At 49.0% G+C, this 22,338-nt stretch overlaps 1 protein-coding gene and 1 long non-coding RNA gene across 4 annotated transcripts; both read left to right on the top strand.

Annotated features, from left to right (window-relative positions):
• Positions 1-2: 2 nt before the first annotated feature.
• LOC115275224 lies at positions 3-5,690 on the top strand. Its single transcript, XR_003901433.1, has 3 exons — positions 3-616; positions 4,228-4,471; positions 5,579-5,690. It is a non-coding gene; the product is annotated as an uncharacterized LOC115275224 (long non-coding RNA).
• An 804-nt stretch (positions 5,691-6,494) lies between these two features.
• MON1A (MON1 homolog A, secretory trafficking associated) lies at positions 6,495-20,122 on the top strand. Of its 3 annotated transcripts, XM_029918268.1 has the most exons (8): positions 6,495-6,758; positions 7,766-7,904; positions 8,023-8,202; positions 15,683-15,822; positions 17,089-17,574; positions 18,112-18,877; positions 19,584-19,731; positions 19,831-20,122. In XM_029918268.1, the coding sequence occupies exons 4-8, from the start codon at positions 15,696-15,698 to the stop codon at positions 19,969-19,971; spliced, it is 1,668 nt and encodes a 555-aa protein (XP_029774128.1). In that variant the 5' UTR covers positions 6,495-6,758; positions 7,766-7,904; positions 8,023-8,202; positions 15,683-15,695; the 3' UTR covers positions 19,972-20,122. The 3 variants fall into 3 exon arrangements, with proteins under 3 accessions (XP_029774128.1, XP_029774129.1, XP_029774127.1); XM_029918269.1 differs by lacking the exon at positions 7,766-7,904; XM_029918267.1 differs by lacking the exons at positions 7,766-7,904; positions 8,023-8,202.
• The last annotated feature ends 2,216 nt before the right edge of the window (positions 20,123-22,338 follow it).

Below are 22,338 nucleotides of genomic sequence, written 5' to 3'. Positions count from 1 at the left end.
TTTAGACCCTTACTCCACATCCGACTCTCTCTTTGGAGTTGAGCGAGGCGCACAGTTTCCAGTTGACTTGGCGTCAACGGGGTTTGTGCTCCTCTTGCCCCAAGGGCGCGGGCAAGGCCCTAGTCTGCGTACTTCGAGGCTGCCGTATTTTCAGTCATTGTGAAGGCAGTGGAAAGGAGACTTCTCCGGTCGAAGCTTTCCGGGAAAGTGGCTAGTGGCCCACACAAGCGCCTGACTCCTGACCCCCTCAGTCCAGGGGCTTAGCCCTTTTTCCCCAAGACCCGAGGACAGGTGCAAGAGAAGCACTTGAATTAGAGGCTCGTCCCCCTTTTTTCTAATGGATTTCGGAGTTAGGTATCCCCAGCTTAAGAATATCAGGCAAATACCATCTGTTAAAGGTTCAGTAGGCCTACTTGTAAGGTAAAGGCCACGCAGCTTCCCCAGGGCCCTGCTAGATCTCAGGCGATGAATCTGGTCAAGGGTGACTTGTACAAGGTCTCAGAATTGGAAAGTTCTCTACAAATCTTCTCATCTAGCAGGAAAGCTTTCAGTTTGCAGCTCATTTCCAGAATCTCCTTACAGCTAATAATTCAAATGGCAAGCTCCAAGCTTCCAGGTAGGTTGTCTACACTATTGATATGTTTTCTGGTTACCATCACCTGGTGTCTCTTCAGTGAACCCTTAGAAAAGGTAACCTGATTTTATAGCCTAAATTCAACATCATGGGGTCAAAGAAATCCACAGCAAGAAAAACCTATAAAGCAATGTTTATCTGTAGTGAAAGGAGGTTGTTGGGTTAAGTAGTCTTAAAAACTACCTTCCCACTTTACAGGCATCTTGTCTGGAAGTCATTCCTTCATTCAAAGACTGTTATGAAGGGCCTGTGTGGGCCAGGCCACTGTATCAGGTGCTGGTGATCCAGGAACAAGCAAGGTTGATAAAATTTGCTGCCCAAATGGAGATAGGTGTGGGGTAATTATTGGAAATGGACAACAAATTAAACAAGATACAAGATATATACTCTGTGTGAAATTAGTTTGATTTCTGTAAAGAGGGTGATGGAAAGCAATTGGAAGGCTCTAAATAGAGAAATATAACTTGGCATCCATGTTTATATGATCCCTCTGGCTGCTATGTGGAAATAGACCGAAGGTAGGAAGGGCAGAAGCAGTGCAGCTGCTTAGAGTGTTGCAATAATGCAGCCACAGAAGGATGGTACTTGTACCTGTGTGGCCACAGTGGAAACGGAAGACATGGACTGGAATGAGGGCAGAGAGGGAAGAATGTGCGAGAGGCAGTTTTGGTAGGAAGAGCAGGAGCTCAGTTTGGGGTCAATTGAACTTTTGATTGAACTTATTTTCAAGTGAAATGTGGAATTGGCAGTTGGATATATCAGTTTGGAATTCAGGGTGAAAGGTCAGGATTAGAGCTACAAACCTGGGAGATATCATCATATTGCTGGTGTTGGTATCTGAAGCCATAGACTTGGATGAAATGACCAAGGGAATAAGGGAGTGAGTGTAGACAGGAGAACAGAGTTCCAGCCCTGAGCCCTAGGGCACATCCGCACTGAGGTTACAAGGAAAAGGAGGAACTGCTACCCAGAACTGTGGGTACTTTGACTTTGCCTCCCAAACTGGACAGTTGTTGGTGGGTCTCTCCCTTATCAGATAGTACTTTATTCTCTGAAGAGGTAAACTATATTAAGTCTAATTATTCTTGCTTACACCCAATCTCATAATAATTGCCACTCTTTATCAAACTATAGAGCTGGCATTATGCTGGCACTACATTATCTCACTTAGTTTTCACAACAACCAGATGAGGAAAATGGTTTTATAGTTAAGGAAATCAAAGACCAGATAAAGTAAGCACGGTAAGTGCTACAGCTGGAAAGTAGTGGGTGGGGCGATTCCCAACCCAAGTCAGTCCTATTCCAAGGTCAGTCCTATTCCAAGGTCAGTCCTATTCCAAGGTTTATGCTCCTATTTTCTCCTTTTCCTTAAGGTGATTATTGAGGGTTTTCAGAGGAAGCATCTGGATTTTCTTTTTTTTAAGTTACAAAGGCCCATTGTACTCGTAAGGGTTTTTTTGGTTTGTTTATTTGGTTTTTTGTTTTTGTTTTTGTTTTTCTTACTGCCTAAGAACAGGAAGTATGATCTATTTAGAAGAGCTAATCTGAGCAGCATCCTCACACGGTATGGGCAGTACAAGGTCTAGTCAGGGAGGTGCACCAATTTTCAGCCCCTAAATGCTCACAGCAAAGAACCCAGGAAAGAAAAGCCCCTAAATGCTCACAGGGGAGGACCCAGCAAAGAAAAGACCTTGTTGCCTTGGTCTTATTTGGGTCCATGGCTCCTCAGCATGGAAAGTAGGATTTGATCAAATGTTAAAATGAGAGACAGGAGCCAGGAGAGACACAGATAATACAAGACTGCAGATAAAATTTTCTAGCAGAGCAAAAAAATCCAGCTGCCTTACCAGGAGCTGCAAAGTAATAAAAGCAGGAAGGAAAACTTCAGACTTTTTAGGAGGGACTGAGTGTTCTTATTATTAGCTCAGAGTATTTCACTTTAGGTATCTTGTATTTGTAGGAGGGAAAAGTGCAGAAACACCTGAAAGGGTCGTTAAAGGATTTTCCCCTAGTCACGCAAGTAAGATAGCAACAGGGCAGGGAGCAGATTGTGCCCAGCCTCAGGGCACAATCAAGGATTTTCACTTTATTTTTTAAAATATTTTAAATTTATTTTTGAGAGACAGAGACAACGCAAGCAGGGGAGGGTCAGAGAGAGAGGGAGGTACAGAATCTGAAGCAGGCTCCAGGCTCTGAGCTAGCCGTCAGCACAGAGCCCGACACGGGGCTTGAACCCATAAACCATGAGACCATGACCTAAGCCGAAGTCAGACACTTAACCGACTAAGCCACCCAAGCACCCCTAGGATTTTCACTTTAACAGCACATCCGATTTTGAAATGTCCTCTAAAGCTATGAAAGAAAAGAGATATGGGGAAGAACAAGTGGTCTTATTTTACCATTGCTCCCGTCCCCACTAGTCCTTGCTTCTACCGTTATGGAGGGGACATGCTGAGTCCATGAAAATCACGCACTCAGACAAAATAGAAAACTGAGATTTAAAGGAGTCCCCGACCTAGAGGATGACAGAAAGTGCAGGGTAGTGTGTGGTTTATGGCAACACCCAAGGTTTGAAGTGTTGACCTGCAGAGCAGCAGAGCGGTAATGGGATTGGCATTTATTATTTCAAAAGACTAAGATTTATTTCCTGGTAATTCTGTCAGCAAAAAGTGACCTGTAGGAAAGGATTGTCCCAATATTCAAATATAAGTCAATAAGTGGATTATAACAGAGTTTGGAATAATAACCTTAATACGTTTTACTAAGCCACAATGGTTTGCTCTGTGAGTGTCCTAGGCACAAGTCTTAGCCAGAGCACATGGATATAATCACTCGCTTGGCTAAGTAGATGCATTACAGTGGACCCCTGAACAGCCTAGGGGTTGGGGCATCAACCCCACCTGCAACCCCCACCTGTGGAGTTGAAAATCCACGTAAGGGGCACCTGGGTGGCTCAGGCTCAGTCAGTTAAGCGTCTGGCTCCAGTTCAGGTCGTGATCTCATGGTTCGTGAGTTCGAGCCCCACACCAGGCTCTGTGCTGACAGCTAGCTCAGAGCCTGGAGCCTGCTTCAAATTCTGTTTCTCCCTCTCTGTCTGACCCTCCCCTGCTCACACTGTCTCTCTGCCTCTAAAAAAAAAAAAATTCACGTAAAACTCTGGACTCCCCCAAAATTTAACTGCTTATTGGTGAGAACCACAAGAGGTCACTTTTTACTGTGATATGCAATTTACCAGAGAGACTAATTGCTCACAAGGAGATGATTAGCATTGCATGGGGGTTTTAAGTGGTTACTAGCAATAGGAGCTCACCACAAAAGCAAAAGGTGGCTAACTAATTATCACCGTAATACAGTATGTTCTATAGTAAATTGTATGCAGTTATGATTTAATACTACATCTTTACTCTTGTTTACATTTCTCTCTGACCGTAAATGGCAGTCTATACTGTATGGAGTATACATACAGAGTGGGAGGGAATTATATTTTGTGTATATTTTTTATGGTAGGAAATGGTAAGATGGACTAGTATGTGTATATATTTTATGCATTCATGACATGCCTAATTTTTTCTTAATTTTTTTTATATTTCTAGGCCACATGGTTCATCTGCAAGGTTTTTTGAATTGTCACAAATCCCCCCTCCAAATTTTCCAATATACTTATTGAAAAAAGTCTAAATATAAATGGATTTGCATATAACAAAACATCTGTTGTTTAAGAGTCAGCTGTACTTCCAGATGAGAGTGGTGCTGTCTGGTGGAACTGATGTGCTTGAAGGCAAGAGTGAGACTCTAGAAGAATTCCTGAGGTCAATCTAAAGACTGTTGAGGAGACTGGTTAGTATGGTATATATATTTGTCTTATATAAAGATCAATTCTATGGGGTACAATTTCTAGTTAATGTAATATAGCCAGGATATTTCTGTACCAATATGAGACTATGACATCTTCTTGGCTTTAACTCTCTCTCTTTTTTTAAATTAAAAAATTTTAAGTAGCCTTTACACCCAACATGGGGCTTGAACTCACAACCCTGATATCAAGAGTCGCATGTTCTATCCACTGAGACAGCAGGGCACCTTATGGCTTGAACTTTTACAATATAATGTGATGGGATTCATAAGAGCCACAATGTATAAATGATATTTACTCTAAGTAAGGGAGCCTGGACTCCTGAGCTAGTGAGGAGAGAAAATACTGAGTGACCTGTGATGACCTGGTGAGATTCCTCTTTCCTCTTCTGCTCTCCTTTCCAGGAGAAATAGATAGTGAGAGAATTGGATATTTTCTCACATGTTCTTAACCTAAAAGGGAGGAGAAGGCTTCCCTTAAATTATGTGCAAGAGTGGGCACCTGGGTGGCTCAGAACGTTAAGCGGCCCGACTTCAGCTTGGGTCATGATCTCACGGTTCATGGGTTCAAGCCCTGCATCAGGCTCTGTGCTGACAGCTTGGAGCCTGGAGCCTGCTTCGGATTCTCACGCTTTCTCAAAAATAAATAAACATTTTTAAAAAATCACGTGCAAGGGTCTCAGCCTCATGCAAAGCCATCTCCAGTAAAAGGCTACAGTTTTGTCACCATTTCAGTCACAGACCAGTGTTGTGGAGGTAGGTTCTCTGTGGCAGCCATCTGAGACCACAGAGATGCTCAGGGCAGAGCTTTCCCAATTCCAGTATTGGGCTGAGATGGAGACAAAATACTGCTCTAAGCAGCAGGGAGAAAATCAAAGGAGTGATTTCAGACTTTTTCCTTCATCCTAGAACTGTTGGGGAAATTAACCAGAAAGGCTATAAAGTGATTTTGGAGAAATCATGAGCAGTATAGTTGTTAATCTCTAATTTTACTTCTTTAAACTGGTCTTCAAGAATAAAATTATTTGGGCAAGGGGTGGGGGGCAGTGCCTGAATGGCTCAGTCGGTTAAGCAACAAACTCTTTGGCTCAGGTCATGATCTCACGGTTCCGGAGTCCAAACGGTTCCAATTTCTAGCCCTGCATCCAGCTCCACGCTGGTGGTGTGGATCCTGCTTGGGATTCTATCTCCCTCTCTCCTTGCCCTTCCCCCCCCCCCCCCCCCCCCCCCCCCCCCCCCCCCCCCCCCCCCCCCCCCCCCCCCCCCCCCCCCCCCCCCCCCCCCCCCGCCACCCTGCCCGCTTGCTCACTCTCTCTTTAAAAATAAATAAAAATAAACTTAAAAGAATTGTTTGAGAAAGCTTTGTTTTCCTGTCGTTTGTATTGCTTTCTGTCTAGGACATTATAAATGCCATCGCAACCATTCCTCGCCCTAGCACATCACCTGGGAAGCTTTTAAAAGGATATTAATGCCTGAGACCCATCCCAGTTCAATTAAATCAAATTCTCTAGGAGTGATCAAAATCTCTAAATATTGGTGATTTTTTAAATTTCCCCAGGTCATTCTATGTGCAAGGCTGAGAACTGTTTTAGAGCCTCATACTGATAATATTAAAACGTGGCTAAAAGGACGTCTTCAGCAACAATTGGTGTGCCTACATCCTTTACAACCAGTGTAGCTGGACCCACTAATGACATTTAGCCAGCTTCCAAACTTCCAGAGCCCTTCCGCAATCAATAGAGGAAACAATCCCAACATCTCTTCCTATGCCTTGAAATAAACCTCTAGATAGCCCTGGCGGACGGGCCAGGGAGTCTAGGCCTGCAGTCCACCCTCGGGCTCCGAGGCCTTTGGGTGAGGTCCGACGCAGGAGAAGGCGGTTCCGGACGAATCCAGCCCCGGGTGACGCCCCGCCCTCAACTTTGCCAGGACCCGGCGTCCGGCCCCGCCTCAGAGTGCCGCAGGCAGCAGTGAACGCCGACTACATTTCCCACAATGCACCCCGGTGCGGGCAGGGCCAGGCCGAACGGCTGGAGCCTGGCCTCCGCCACGAGAGGCCAGCGAGTGCTGTCTTCCTGGGCCGGCTGCGGGGTGAGGGGCGGTGGGAGGAGGCAGTGGCCTGCGCTGTGGCCATGTCTGCGTCCGCAGGAGTTCGAGGGTCTGACCTGCGCCCTCCGGCCGGGCCCGGCCGGACACTCGTGCCCTCCTGGGGGTCCGGCAGAGAGCAGTGACCGGCAATCTCTGTGCGTCCTGGGCCCCCCCAAAGAAACAGGTGAGTACGACTGCCAACCCACGTGGCCTGGCGGTATCGAGAGACTGGAGAGCTGTCATCCTTGGAGCCAGGGGCTTGAAGACTGGGGGCCCCTGATACCTACGCTCCACTTGCAATAGGAGGACTTAGTCTCTTTGGGGTGCCTTAGCCGGTTGTCCCCCAGCCGGGGAATACAAAAGGCGAGGACCAGAATCTTTGCTTTGGCTGGGAGAGCAAAGTCCTGTAGGAGGCAGTGGGCTGGTCTCCCCACGCCACCTCCAGCAGAAACCTCTCAAAGATCTGCAGAGATGACTGTGAGGTGAGCGGGCAACTTCTGGAAGTGTCCTGAGGCTTAGGACTTTGCTCTCAATGGTACCCTGGCTCAGATAACCAATCTGCCCCTTGTACTGGGTAAGCAACTCTTTCTGGGTTCTAGTTTGCTGGGGGAGGGTGAGCAGCCTTTGTCAGATAGGGGAGTGGCCACCAGCAGTGACAAGTACCAGGCCATGCTCACGGAGTAGGCATCCTGCTGAACCAGCTACAGCACAGCCTCACCAAGGCCCTGTGTGACACGGACCCATGGGTTCTGGCACCACCCTCCCAGATAGCCCACTCCTAAAAGGGTCAGGGCAGGATGGAGCACTATCCAAGCAGGAAGAGGGAGCAAGTGTGATGAGAGCCAGTAGGGATGGGCTCTTAAAGGTTCTACCTGCTCCAGGGTGGGTGCCTGAGGGAGGGAAGCAGACATGAAGGGCTGATTAAGCCAACCTCTTTGGTGACATTGCTTGAAGGCACAGCCGAGCACTTCTAGGGAAAGTAGCATGCCCTGGGGGCTTCTAGAGAGGTGGTCTAAGAAGGGACCCCGAGGGCACATATGGGACTGGTTCCAGAAGACCTCTCTCACTTAACTGTTCAGGCCCAGTCTCCCAGGAGCTTTGGTCGTGCACGTTATGGGGTTTGCTGTGAGTCACTCACCCTCCCTGCCCAGTTTCCAGACTAAGTGTCCAGAGAGCTGTTTGCTTCATCAGGACTTCTGGCTGGATCCCCAGATTGGCCTTGGAGATGCTGAGCTGCTACATGATCTCGGGTAGCAGGGGAACTGTTGTGAAGGAAGTGTCCACTAGCCCCAGCCAGCTGACCCTGCCCTCATTCCACATAGTTACCATGGTGGGTATGACCAGCCATGCTGGGTTCAGTTACCTGAAGTCCACAAGGGATCAGAGGGTAGTGGGCGCCCAGGACATTGAGTAAGTTGCCATAGACCTTTTTTGGGTCTTTGAGCCAGAAGTACAAGGCCACAGAGCAGGAGCATGTGGCAGACCAAGGATTCAACTCGGGAGAGACTTCCAGGAGCAGCAGAGAACCAATGGTCTGTCCTGCAATGTCAGGCCCAATGAATAGCCAGGAAGCCTGGAGGAACCCCCAGCCCAAGGCCCACAGACATCTCTTTGGCTGGACACCACAGGTAGGTCACTTCAGGCCAGAAGCTACCTGGCTTCATGAGGTCAGAATCCTGTTTTCCCAGGCCAGTTCACTCAGGGCCTGGCCCAGGGTAGGCCAGCTCTCAAAGGACTGATTTACATGGCAGAGACCACTTTTTGTATATAAGTGCAGCTACATATGGTCTGAATGCTAAGTAAAAATAATTATGATATGTTAATGGCAGTAGCCATTAAGTGTACTAGTGCCTACTGTGTGCCAGGGTAAACAAATGGGTTATATCTTAATCCTCCCACAACCTCATGAATCAATACTATCATTATCCTCATTTTATAGATGAGAAAACTAAGACTTATGAAACCAAATCAGGTACATCCAGGTCCCTCTGATTCCAGGACTGTTGTTCTCGAGCACTCGACTACTACCAAAAACAAGTCTTCTCCACAGACAGGGGTCTCCAGAGGCTTCATCATAACTGGATGTTCTTTGAGGATCTTTCACCTTTTCCCTTCCAAAGTCATTTATCTGGTAAATGTTGATTAAGCTCCTCCTGTGTGTGGAGCTGACATACTGAAATTGTGGCTGACTTTCAATGTAGAAAAATGAGGCAGGGCAAGAATGGTAAGAATCAGGGATATTGCGGGAAGGCCTCTCTGATAGATAACACTTGAGCAGCCACTGAAGGAAATGAGAGAGTGGGTCACGTCAATGTCTAGCTCCAGCAATGGAATAGGTGAATGAGGGGCAAAGGGAAAAGCAGAGAGACGTGGTCCGGGCAAAAAGCTCAGCAAGGGCAAAATTCTGAAACGAAGACGCGCTCAGGATTTACATTTACATTATCCTAAAGGAAAGGTGTGAGGTCAGCGTGGCTGGACTGAGGCGAAGGGAGCAAGGGAACCGATAGGAGATAAAGTCAAAGAAGTAGTGGGAATGGGTAGAGTGGGGCTTTGTGTGCTGCTCTAAATTGGCTGTCTCATGGACTTAGTGATAGTCATTATAGAGTTGTGAGAGAAGAATTATACGACCCAACGCCGTTTTCAAGAGGATCTCTTTGAGTGCTGTGAGAGGGATATGCTGTGCAGGGACAAAGGCAGATGTGGGGAGACTGGTAAAAAGGCTGGTGCATCACTCCCCTAGAGAGATAATGGTGACCGGGACCAATGTGGTAGTGGTGGTGGTGATGAGCACCCACCAAAAGTTGGACATTATGTCTGGAATCACTACCTTAGTATCTGATTCCTGTTATTTTGTTGTTTTATTTTTAGTTTTTATTTATTTATTTATTTTGAAAGAGACCAAGACAACATGAGTGGGAAAGGGGCAGAGAGAAAGAGAGAATCCCAAGCAGATTCCTCGCTGCCAGCACAGAGCCTGGCATGGTGCTCAGATACACAAAACCATGAGCTCATGCATGACCCGAACTGAAACCAAGAGTCAGACATTAGCAGACTGAGCCACCCAGGTACCCCTTTTCCTGCTCTTATAAAATTTTTAATGTTTTTATTTATTTTTGAGAGAGAGAGAGACAGAGTGTGAATGGGGGGAGGGGCAAAGAGAGAGAGAGGGAGAGACACAATCTGAAGCTGGCTCCAGGCTCCAAGTTGTCAGCACAGAGCCTGACGTGGGGCTCAAATCCACAAACCACAAGATCATGATCTGAGCTAAAGTCGGAAACCCAACTGACTGAGCCACCCAGGCCTCCCCCCCATTATTTTAAATGGGAAAAAGTGTAATGCTTCTCTCATCAACCACAAACCCCCAGTTTTCTAAAATGGCACAAAAACACAGGAATATATATGCCTAACACATGCCCAGTAAGTTATAGTGTTAGGATAGAAAATGCTGAAAACATTCCCTCCTGATCACCAGTTTGCTGCTTTGATGCAGTATCATGGCCTCTTTCAGTACCTGCAACAGCCATGAGACAAGGAAGCCCCTTTTGTTGCCACATAGTGAGTGATGTTCTATCCAATTTGGAATGTAATTTGAGGATTTAAATGTACATCACTTGTTTAAAATATAGATCAAGTTTTGATGATGTACATAACATACGCTGAATCAATGCAAGTTTGTCATATTAGTTATCTGTTGCTGTGTAACAAATTACCCCAGAACTTACTAGCTTAAAGCAATAATAAATATTTATTATCTCATGCAGTTCCTGTGGGTATTGGGGAGAAATTTGGGAGCAGCTTTGCTGCATGGTTCAGAATCAGCTTCTCTCATGAGTTTGCAATCATCTGAAGGCTTGACTGGGGCTAGAGGATTGCTCACTCACATGTCTGGCACATTTGGTACTGGCTATTTGCAGGTCTCAGTTTCTTACCATGAGGTTCTCTCTGTAGACAGCTGCTCAAGTGTCCTCACAGCATGGCTGATGGCTCCACCTAGAGTGATCCAAGACAGCAAGGCAGAAGCCACAGTATCTTTTATGGCCTAGCCTCATACACAGAAATCACACATTGTCATTTTCACATTATCCTATTGGTTACATAACTGCTCAGTGTGGGAGGGGTGTACACAAAGGCATGAACACTAGAAGTTGAGGATCACTAGGGACTGGCTTGAAGACTGGCTACCACAGTTGGGTATTAAAAACCAAAAGGAATTCTATAGGGAAAATATTAACTAGAGACATTTTGCTGGGTGTGCCTGTATTCAGAAGTACAGGTGACAGGATTTGCTAGTGTTTTGATATATGAGGTATGAGGAAAAGAGATGACTCCCAGATTTTTTTGCTGAAAACCTGAAAGGATGACATTGTCTTTCACTGAGATGGAAAAAAAACTCTGGGAGGAATAAGGGGTTTTTTTAATGTTTTTTTATTTATTTTTGAGAGACAGAGACAGCATGAGCAGGGAGGATCAGAGAGAGAGGGTGACACAGAATCTGAAGCAGGCTCCAGGCCCTGAGCTAGCTGTCAGCACAGAGCCCAACGCAGGGCTTGAACCCATGAACCATGAGATCATGACCTGAGCCGAAGCCGGATGCTTAACTGACTGAGCCACCCAGGCACCCCTAAGTTTTTAAGAGGATAATCAGGAACTCAGCTTTGGATATATTACTTTGATATACTGTAAGACATCAAGTAGACAGTTAAATGTGTGTGCCTCTAGAAGTCAGAAGAGAGATTGGGGCTGGAAATAAAAATTGGAATCACTAATATACTAGTGGAATTTAAAACCATGAGGCTGGGAGCATCTGGGTAGCTCAGTTGGTTATGTATCCAACTCTTGATATTGGCTCAGGTCATAATCTCACAGTCATGAGTTTAAGCCCCATGCCAGGCTCTGCACTGGAAGTGTGGAACCTGCTTGGGATTCTCTCTTTCTCTCACTCTCATTCTTGGTCTCTCTCACTCCTCCCTCTCAAAATAAACATTAAAAAAATAAATAAAACCATGACACTGAATAAGATAACCAATGGATTGAATGAAGACAGAGAAGAGATCCAAGGGCTGAAATCTGGGTCCCCTAACTGTAAGAACTACAAAAAGGACTTAGCAGGAATGGTCTGTGAGGTAGGTGTAGAACCAAGAAAGGAGAATGGTGTGCCAGAAGCTAAGAAGAAAAAGTGTTTTAAGAGAGAGGAAATCATCAAGTGTATATCCATTACGGCTACTGAGTTAGGTGAGATGATCCTGAGGTCAACTGGCAACCTTGATGGGAGCAGTGTTGCTGGCGTATTAGAAGCGCAAGTCTAGTTGGAATGCTTTAAGAATGAGTGGGGGAGGGGTACCTCGCTGGGTCAGTCAGTAGAGCATGCAACTCTTGATTCTGGGGTTGTGAGTTCGAGACCCACATTGGGTACAGAGCTTACTTAAAAATAAAATCTTAAAAAAAAAAAGTGAGTGGGAGAAGTAGAGAGGCTGTGGCAGATGTACTTCTTTTTTTTTTTTTTTTTTAACATTTATTTATTTTTGAGAGACAGAGACAGATCATGAGCAGGGGAGGGGCAGAAAGAGAGGGACACACAGAATTGGAAGCAGGCTCCTGGCTCTGAGCTTGTCAGCACAGAGCCTGATGCGAGGCTCAAACCCATGAAACGTGAGATCATGACCTGAGCTGAAGTTGGACGCTCAACCGACTGAGCCCCTAGATGTACTTCTTGATTGCCAGATACCCATGAGCTCCCCACATTTCCCAGTCCTTCTGGCCATGTGACTACTTCTGGCCAATCTGGGCTTTGAAGTAGTTAAGAGCTGGTACATGGCCTTCCAGCCCTGTCTTCGATTGCCCGGCGATGTGGGAAAAACATATATTCCAGATGGCAGAGCTGTGAGATTCTAGTACCCTGGATTCCTGGAAGGCAGCTATGCTCACCATTATACCACCAATGCAGGCTCTAGTACCCTGGATTCCTGAGTCACTGCTTGGAAGGAAGCTGAATTGCTACGAGACCCATGGTAAATTTTGTGTGAGCGAAAAATAAACCTTTATGTGTGAAGCCTCTACCATTTTGGGATTCATTTGTTACACAGCATAGCCTAGTCTACTAATTATACTCCAAATATTATTTACTATCTTAAGGTCTGTTTGTTTTATAAAGGGTAGCAACAAAAAAGTGGGGCAGAACCTAGAGGGAAATGTAGAGTTAAGGGAGGAGTTGTTTTAACTTTTTAAGTGAAATAAAACAAACAAGTTTACAAATCATAAGTACAGCTCAGTGAATTATAACGAGTGAACACACCCAAAGGAAGTTGTTTTGAAAAGAAGGGAGCATCAGCATACTGATGTGGGATGGGGGAGAAGGGGAAACCGATGACCCGGGAGAGAGAGGGACAGTTGCTGAAGCCATGTGCTCGTGCGGGTGACAGGGACTGCAGTGGGGGAGTTTGATCCCAGTGGAGCAAAGACAGCTTATCTTCAGTGAGAAGAAAGGCAGAGTCTGGCAGGTGAGGTGAGGTGGTGGTAAGAATCTTGGAAGTTGTCTTTTGCTGACTTCTGCTTCCTCAGTGATATCATGGATCGTGCTGAGTGAGCGTGGGAGAATGAACTGAGGGAAGTTTGAGAAGAGATAAGGTGTGAAATTATTGACTAGGGGAGTGGGAAAGTGAATTGACATAGAAATGTAGTAATTTGAAGCATTGGACCTACTCCCTGGAAAGAAGCACACAGCAGTCCAGGCCTCTGTCCAGGGAGCCAGGTACAGAAGGCTTGGCCACAACCCTGGGACTGTCAGTAGCAGCTTGCCCACTGCCTGGACACAGACAGACTCATCTCTCTGGGGTCTCTCCATCTGCACATAGCAGTGCAGACCCCAATCTCGCTTTTAAGTTAGCTTGTGAAATCATGCTCTACGAGGTTCTCGTGCGATTTGTGCCTTCTTGCTGAAGACCTGGGCATGGCCTAGTTACTGTAGCACCCACTGCCCCAGCCTCTGCTGTTAACAGTGCTGGTTTGGGCCTGTTTGGGATTACTCCTCTTGGTCTCTGTCTCTGAGCAGACCTTTCTGAACAGGTAGCTGTTGAGGGCAAGTAGCCTTTTAGTTACTCTGGCCCTTTGTCAGACAAGGTGGCTCCTACCTTGGTCCTCTGGGCTCTGACTCATGCTAGGAACCATCACTCTTGACTGTCCTAATGGATGAGAGTAGTGGCCTAGAAAATCCCCAAAGGTAGGTGTTCTCCCAAATGATCTTTCTTTGGTCCTTCTCTAAGCAGGGTGCTGCTGTTGGCCAGTGGTGCCCAACCCTCACTTGTTCTTAGATGGCTCCAGGTTCGGTGTAGGAGTGGCCACCAGGCTTCCCTGTCTGTTTTGCCCATTGAACTTCTGCAAAAGATGCATTTGAGAAAGGATTCCATAGCCTAGAACAAAGATGACTGAGAGAGACAGCAAGCGCGAGCGAGCTTGGAAGTCAGTTCTTTGGGTACATACAGAAACTGCCTGAAAGGAGTTCTGGTGGGATGAGGATACGGGGTCTGAGAGAGTGTTCTTGGGCACGGACAACATGGGACCACACAAACGAGAGTGATGGGGATGCTGTCTCTTTGAGGCCACTCTATTCATGAATGTTTTTGAGCACCGACTTCATGCTAGGCTCGGGGAGGAGTCATTTGCCCAAGGTTGCAGAGCTAGTAAGAAACAAGGCCTCAATTATTCCCTATGACTGTGTCCTAGGAGGGCAGGACAGCGTCTGCTTTGCTCACACTAACGCCAGTCTCTCCCAGGCCCTTGACCTGCTTGCCTTGCAGTCCTCGCCTATCTAGGCAGATTTCTCTTCACGAAAGGGTCAGTGCCTCAATGGAGCCCCTCCCCTGTGAACGTATTTTGGCGGCCAAATGAAGGCCCTTCAGCCTGCCATTCAGGGACCCTTAGGGGTGACTCCAAGTGAGCCATCCAACTTTGTTATCCTTGCCATCCACTCATCGCCACCTCCACCTGGCCCTGAGACTACAGAAGGACTGGGTGATCAAGCTGAATCTGTCCTGGCATTCAGATGGGCACTGAGAACTCTTATGTCTATAGTTGTACAGCTGTGTAGTTGTAAGGCAATCCCTGGTGCCAAATTCAGAAAGTACAAAAATGTACTCAGAAAAAAAAAAGCAAGCCTGAAGACAAGCCTGTTTGCTTTTTCTGTGCAAATGCCTAAATATTCAGAAAGAACTATTGGTCAATTCAGTTTTGAATGAGGAAATGTCCATGGTAGGATGTGCAGTGAAAGATACCAGGATACAGAATTGCTTCAATTCCCAGCTCCCAATGCTTTGACCCTGTTGTGACATTGGGCAAGGCATTTACTCTCTCAGCCTCAGTCCCTTTATCTATAGAGCCAGCCGGAGACAGGAGCACCTGCCACAGAGTGCAGTGATTAGGCTTAGATAACTGTGTCCACTGATACTTCTTAGCACACTTCCTGGGCGCTGAGTGTTAGCGGCTGTTATCAGTTTGTAAAACAAACAAAAAATTTTACATTTTATGTGCAATTAAAAAAAAAAAAACCCTGGAGGGGCGCCTGGGTGGCTCAGTTGGTTAAGTGTCTGACTTTAGCTCAGGTCATGATCTCGCAGTTTGTGATTTCAAGCCCCGCATTGGGCTCTGTGCTGACAGCTCAGAGCCTGAAGCCAGCTTCGGATTCTGTCCCTCTCTCTGTCTCTGTCTCTCTCTCTCTCTGCTCCTCTCCTGTTCACGCTCTCTCTTTCTCTCTCTCTCTCAGAAACAAATAAACATTAAAACAATTTGTTTTTAACTGGAAAGAAATATACCAAAATGTGAACAGTGAAAGATCCTGAATGGTGGGGAAATGGTGACATTTCATTCTTTCTTTATCCTTTTTTGTATTTTCCAAGTTTTCTACAATGAATAAGTATAATGAATTCTTCCTTTTCTATTTAGAAAAAGAATATACCTCATTTTTCAGATGGAAATACTCAAAACCCATTCCCCCAAAGGTTTGAGCTAGCTGGGTTCTGGTGAGGGATGCTTCCTGTGCTGTTACTATACTGGCAGTGACCCCTGCCAACAGCACCTCCCTCCTTACCCTCGATGATGCCTTTGTTTGCCCCACAGGAGAGCCCAAGGGATGGCTGCTGATAAGCAGAGGAAGAGGAGCAGCGAATGCCCCGAGAGCACACTGGCTCCTTCTGATGTGCAGAGTATGGAGAGAGCTGAGAGCCCCACACCAGGACTGGCTCAGGGAATGGAGCCAGGTATGGGCAGGGTGTGCAGCTCCAAGCAGCTGACAGCGAGAGCAGCCTCCAGGGCAACTGGGATTCCCACCAAGCCTTTCACTCCCACTCACTCATGCACTTGTTTAGTCACTTGTGGGCTATTTGTCAGGTGCTGGGGATACTGCAGGGCACCGGGCTCAGTCTGTGTCCGGCCTTCCTCTCCACTTCACATTGGGCTATTCACCCTGTGCTGTCTGGCTGCCAGTATGGGTTCTCCTCCTGTTCCCTGAGTCTACAGTGCACCTTCCTGGCTCCTTTTCCCTCCTTCAGCTCTCAGCTTAAATGTCACCTCTGCACAAGGTAGGCCTGCCTGCTCTGATCATGCTCTGTACAGGACACTAGTTATTTTGTCATTATATTTTTTTGTGTACATATTGCCCATCTCTCATCCACAAGATTGTAAGCTCTTTGAGCACAGAGTGGTTGTATCCCAAATGCCTAGTTTGGTATCGAACTCATCTGAGAGACTCAAAATACATCTGTTGAATTATTCTGTCAAAAAAAAAATCAGTAGAGAAAGACTGATATGGTCCCTGCCCTAGGGGAGCCACAGGCTAGTGGGGCCATTACAGTGGAGTGGGTTAGGAACTATGGCCTGAACGGGGTCAGGGAGACTGCTCACAGGGAGAGAGAGTCACTGAACAAAGGAGGTATTGTAGGCACAGGGCAAGGTGCGGGGCACACAGCAGTGAACACCCACCTTGCCGCTCAGGAGGAACCCCACTCTAGTTGGGGAGAAGGAGAAGAACTGGCTAGTGGCACAAGAAATATCAAAGAAAGAGAGGCAGTAGAGTGTCCAGGCTTGGAGGTCAGGTGAGTAAGAAGGTAACTAATGTCTTTGCTGAGAGCTAAAGTGTGGCACGGAGCCGGCCATTCAAGGAGGTGGGAGTGCTTTCCAGGCAGAGGGTGCAGAGGCCCTGAGGTAGGTGGGGGCATGTTGAGGGTGTCCAAAGACCAGGTGGATGAAGGTTAGTACTGTGAGATGAGAGTGTGAGCAGCAAATAGAAGCAAGTTGTTCCCACAGCCATGAGGGGTTTGGGTTTTATTCCCAGTGTGATGGGAGGAAACGGGTGGGCTGTAAGCTGCAGGGAGGCCTAAGTTGTAGCAGGCAGTAGCAGGAGGGAACAGTGGCTTGTCTCCCCGGGATAGGCAGTCAAGCTAGAGTGCCATATTATGCATCTTGCTTGTAAGATGGTCTGCCAGTGGCTGGCTATTGCTCTAAGCACCAGTGCTTTTGGCTGGCAGGTGCCGGGCAGGAGGGTGCCATGTTCGTCCATGCACGTTCCTATGAGGACCTGACTGAATCGGAGGATGGGGCAGCTTCTGGGGACAGCCCCAAGGAGGGTGTTGGGGGTCCTCCACCACTGCCTGCAGACATGCGACAGATCAGCCAGGACTTCAGCGAACTGAGCACCCAACTGACGGGTGTGGCCCGAGACCTGCAGGAGGAGATGCTGCCAGGAAGCTCTGAGGACTGGCCAGAGCCTTCAGGGGCAGCTGGGCGGCCAGCCACAGAACCCCCCAGGGAGGGCACAGGCGAGGGGGATGAGGAGGAGGCTGCTGAGGCATGGCGACTACACCAGAAGCACGTCTTTGTGCTGAGCGAGGCGGGGAAGCCTGTGTACTCCCGCTATGGGTCAGAGGAGGCACTTTCCAGCACCATGGGTGTCATGGTGGCCCTGGTGTCCTTCCTGGAGGCAGACAAGAACGCCATCCGTTCTATCCATGCAGGTGAGCCACCTGGAAAGGGGGGCAGGGAGGGATCCCCTCATCAGGGTTAATCCATAGCACAGGGTTAATTCATAGGCTCCCAGGGACTAGAGGGCTGGGATGTGCTGTGTGACCAAGGGCAGCCCCACCACCTCACTGGGCTTCAATATTGTCATCTGAACACAGACAGCAACAGTGACTGCCTTACAGGGTACTGTGAGGGCCAAAGGTGGGTCTACATGGGCTTTGCCCTTGGAGGGAACTAGAAGTCCCAGGTCCTGAGCCCCACCCAGCTCTTGACATTTAACACAAGAATGTGCTCACTGCATTTTGGCTGGTGTCAGTCTGTGAAGCAATTGGCAAGGACAGCCTAGGATCCTCAGGGAAAGTTTTTCTTTATCATCCTTGAGCCCCTACTGTGTGCAGAGATCTGAGGGAGGGTGGAGAGGATGTAGAAAGCTACAAACTGCCTAGGAAGCCGGGGCTCCCAGGGAGCTGGACAAGGCCAATCCCGGAGGGCTCCCCGGAGAAGCTGACATCCCCTCCCTCCACCTTCAGATGGCTACAAGGTGGTATTCGTGCGCCGGAGCCCACTGGTGTTGGTGGCAGTGGCGCGCACGCGGCAGTCGGCGCAGGAACTGGCGCAGGAGCTGCTCTACATCTACTACCAGATCCTGAGCCTTCTTACCGGTGCCCAGCTGAGCCACATCTTCCAGCAGAAGCAGAACTACGACCTTCGCCGCCTGCTCTCGGGCTCGGAGCGCATCACCGACAACCTGCTGCAGCTCATGGCGCGAGACCCCAGTTTCCTCATGGGGGCTGCGCGCTGCCTGCCCCTGGCGGCGGCCGTGCGCGACGTGGTGAGTGCCAGCCTGCAGCAGGCGCGAGCGCGCAGCCTTGTCTTCTCCATCCTGCTGGCGCGCAACCAGCTGGTGGCGCTCGTGCGCCGCAAGGACCAATTCCTGCACCCCATCGACCTGCACCTGCTCTTCAATCTCATCAGTTCCTCCTCGTCCTTCCGTGAGGGAGAAGCTTGGACGCCCGTGTGCCTACCCAAATTTAATTCCGCCGGCTTCTTCCACGCGCACATCTCTTACCTGGAGCCTGACACAGACCTCTGCTTGTTGCTCGTCTCCACCGACCGGGAGGACTTCTTTGCAGTCTCTGACTGCCGCCGCCGCTTTCAGGAGCGCCTGCGGAAGCGGGGAGCCCACGTGGCGCTGCGGGAGGCACTGCGCACGCCCTACTACAGTGTGGCCCAAGTGGGCATCCCGGACCTGCGCCACTTCCTCTATAAGTCAAAGAGCTCAGGACTCTTCACCAGGTGAGGGAGGACCTTGGGAACACTACTTGAGGGAGACAAGGGCAGGGGAGGGGAGGCGGCTGGTCCTGAGCCCTGATGCAGTCCTGGAGCTGATGACCATCTGGGAATGGACTGACATGTTGGGTCTGTTTTATTCTGACATCAGGGACCCAGATTCCCTATCACTGTCCTCCCTATGGGCATATACCTCTCTACTCTGTTACCTAGAAAACCTTGAAATGCCAGTACACCCAGGGAAGGAAGCTGGAACAGAGGTCTCCTGAATCTCCTGCCCTGGAGCAGGTCTGCCTTAGGGGTCATTTTGATCCCATCCGGGATGCAGAACTCCTCCAACAGAGGGGCTGTGGCCAGATGTGGCATCTTCTGTCTTCCCATTTACCCCTTTTTGGGTTCCCAGAGTTCTTTTTCTCCACTTCAGACCTGTCACTTTGTCTTGGACACCTAAACTCAGATTGGCCTCTCCAAGGGAAGGTCACCAAAGATACCATGAACCTGGGGGGGGGAGGGAAGAACAGGGCTCCAGTCTGGGTGGGCCCAGCCCTGTCCTGGGGAGTCTTCTGTGGTAAGGAGACAATGCCCTGTCCTGGGAGAACAGTTGGAGGGTAAGATACATGGCAGAGTCTCCCTGGATAGGAAGAGCTGTTTCTAAATCTCCAGAGAAGGGAATGAAGGTTATTTCTTTGCCAACCCATTCCCCCATCTCCAGCCCTGAGATTGAGGCTCCATACACCAGTGAAGAGGAGCAGGAGCGGCTGTTGGGCCTCTACCAATACCTGCACAGCCGGGCCCACAATGCCTCCCGCCCACTCAAGACCATCTACTACACGGGCCCCAATGAGAACCTCCTGGCCTGGGTAAGGCAGCCCTGGGACGGGCTCGGCTTCCCTGGGATCCCGGGCAGGGGCCACAAGAGATGTCTAACCGCGATGACTACCCTGTGCCCCCTCCTCCAGGTGACAGGTGCCTTTGAGCTCTACATGTGCTACAGCCCCCTGGGGACCAAGGCATCCGCCGTCAGTGCCATCCATAAGCTGATGCGCTGGATCCGCAAAGAAGAAGATCGCCTCTTCATCCTCACGCCCCTCACCTACTGACGGGGATGTGTGTGGGCTCAGCCGTCTTAGGCACACAGGGCCATGGAAGCTATGGGAGCCTCCACCTGGGCTGGCCTCTCTTGCCCAGGCAGCAAGCAGGCAGGGACTGTGGGTTGGGGCGTGCATTAAAGTGCTCTGGGGAAGACACTCATTGGGCCTTGTCACTGGTCCCTTCACTCACACAGTCTCCTGCAGATACTGGATCCTCCTCCTTGGTCCTTACCTGTGCTTCCCCAGGCACAGGAGCACAGGCACTCAGAATCAAACCTTGGGCTGGGTCTCCTCATTCAGCCAAAGTCTTGCCATGCATAAAATGTTCTTTAGCACCCTCCTGGTCTTGCCCCCCACAGCCCCACCACAGTACTCAGTCTAAGTCTCTGGTGCCTCCTAGAAGAGCACAGCCCCTCTCTCTCACCCCTAGGAGGGGCCCCCAGCTGTGTGCCCCAAAAGACCACTCATACACCCTGGGAGCTGTGGCTCTGCTTAAAGGGCTGCTGTAGGTCAGCAGTGATTAAGCTGAGTAAGAGAAGGACAGTCAACTAGGAGAGCCTGAGCCTTGGTACCAGTGGGTGTGATCCCTTGGTGAGGTGGTGGGGTGTTCAGCACAGACAAATTCAGAGACCAGCCTCACTGTAGTTCTAGGCCTCTGGGGAAATTGTCCCAACTTGGTCTTCCTCATGAAGGGTTATCCACCTCGGCATCTGTACTCTTGGCTAGTGAATTCCCCAGAATGTCCCCAGGAGTGAGCTGGAGGGCCTGCAAGAAGAGCCAGCTGACTTCTGAGGTAGAGGTGGACCCTGCCCTAGGAAGGACAGATGCCACTAGGCACACTGGGCCCTCTTCAGCCACCCTGGCATGATCCAGCCCATGGGGGTCACTGTGGACATCTCAGGAGGCTCGGCAGTGAAGGCACAGACCCCTCCACTCTATCATGAGACCCTCTTTGGACAGAGCACAGGGCACAGTCCAGAAAGCCTCCATCTTGCTGCTGGGGTGGGGGAGGACCCAGTTCTGCCACAACTTAACCATCGCAGTGGCTAGGGGAGCAAAAGACCTAGAAAGTGTTTATAGGAGAAAAGTGTCCACTGAATATGGTCTTCAGACTGTAGAGTGAAGCACCCTTATGCAGTCTCTAAGAGCTGGGCTAAGATATTCTGCCACTAAAACCAACCCATGTTGGAAAAAATATTTGGTGGGTAGCATAAGCCAAGGGTACCCTGGAATGGTCCTACTTACTGTCTTAGGAAATGGCAGCATTGCCCCTGCCCTATCCTGGATCACACTAGAATGGGTATGGCAGCAAACCACCTACCTAGACCCCAAGGTGCTTGGAGAACAGCCACAGGCTTGGTGGTGCTGCTCACCCTGCACATGTGCCCTGAGTCTCTTTTCTGCCTGTTTCTGCTTCTGTTTCTCCCCCCTTGATCCTGGCCAGTGCATCAAACCACTGCCTCTGAGTCAAGGTGATGCCAGGCCAGCAGTCCATGGCTGCTATTGGCATTCCTCTGGTCAGTGGTCAGCCCCTAGGTACCCCTGTTGGTACTGTGATTCTTGTAGGACTCTCAGCTCCTCTGCAGTTTAGCACCTGTTCTGGGTGGGTGTGGAAATGGGTGGTCACAATTAGGTGAGTGTTGTACCTAGGACAGTAGGCACATGGAGTGTGGGTTTATCTGTCGGGATCAAGGAAGGAGTAACAGGCCAAACAAGGAAGATGTTCCTGGTGGAGGAACCACCATGTATAAAGCGAAGGACCTGGTGAAAAGCCTGGTATTACTGGTTTACAGTGAAGCTGGAGGAGTTTTCAAGGCCTAGGGTTCTTGAACTCCAGGTTAAAGTCTGGCAGTGCGGAGCCATTGAATTTGGCTTAAAGCTGCAAAGTGATATAGTCATATTGTAGTTAGATCCTCTGCTGCCACTCAGATGATCACTTTGGGTTGGAGGGAAAGATTGGCACTAGGTTTATGTTTTTGTTTTGTTTTGTTTTGAGGAGTGTTCAGAGGGATGTGAGAGCCCAAAAAGGGAAAACTCCTTCAAGGTGATAGATACCGGGGCAGTTGGGTAGGTCCTAAGCCAAAATATAGATTAGACCTTGTGAATTCAACTTGGGGGGAGCACTTATACTTAGCACTCCAAGGCCCCACTAGCTGACTTCCCCCACATGGTTTGCCTGCCCTGTGCCTGCAGAGTGAGCAGATGGGGAAGGAGGATGGCCTGCTCCTGTGGATGCTGGTTCTCAAGGACCGCGGCTGTCCATGAGGGGACGGTGTCCTGGCGGTAGTCAACATTTTGGCCACATGGTGGCAGCAGAGAAGCAACTGTTGACTGCTGCACCCCAACCCTCAAAACGAATGGACTGGGTGATCAGAG

Source organism: Suricata suricatta, chromosome 12 (genome assembly GCF_006229205.1).
Source record: "Suricata suricatta isolate VVHF042 chromosome 12, meerkat_22Aug2017_6uvM2_HiC, whole genome shotgun sequence".
In the NCBI taxonomy this organism is placed as follows: Eukaryota; Metazoa; Chordata; class Mammalia; order Carnivora; family Herpestidae; genus Suricata; species Suricata suricatta.
This window is presented reverse-complemented; position numbering and strand designations above follow the sequence as displayed.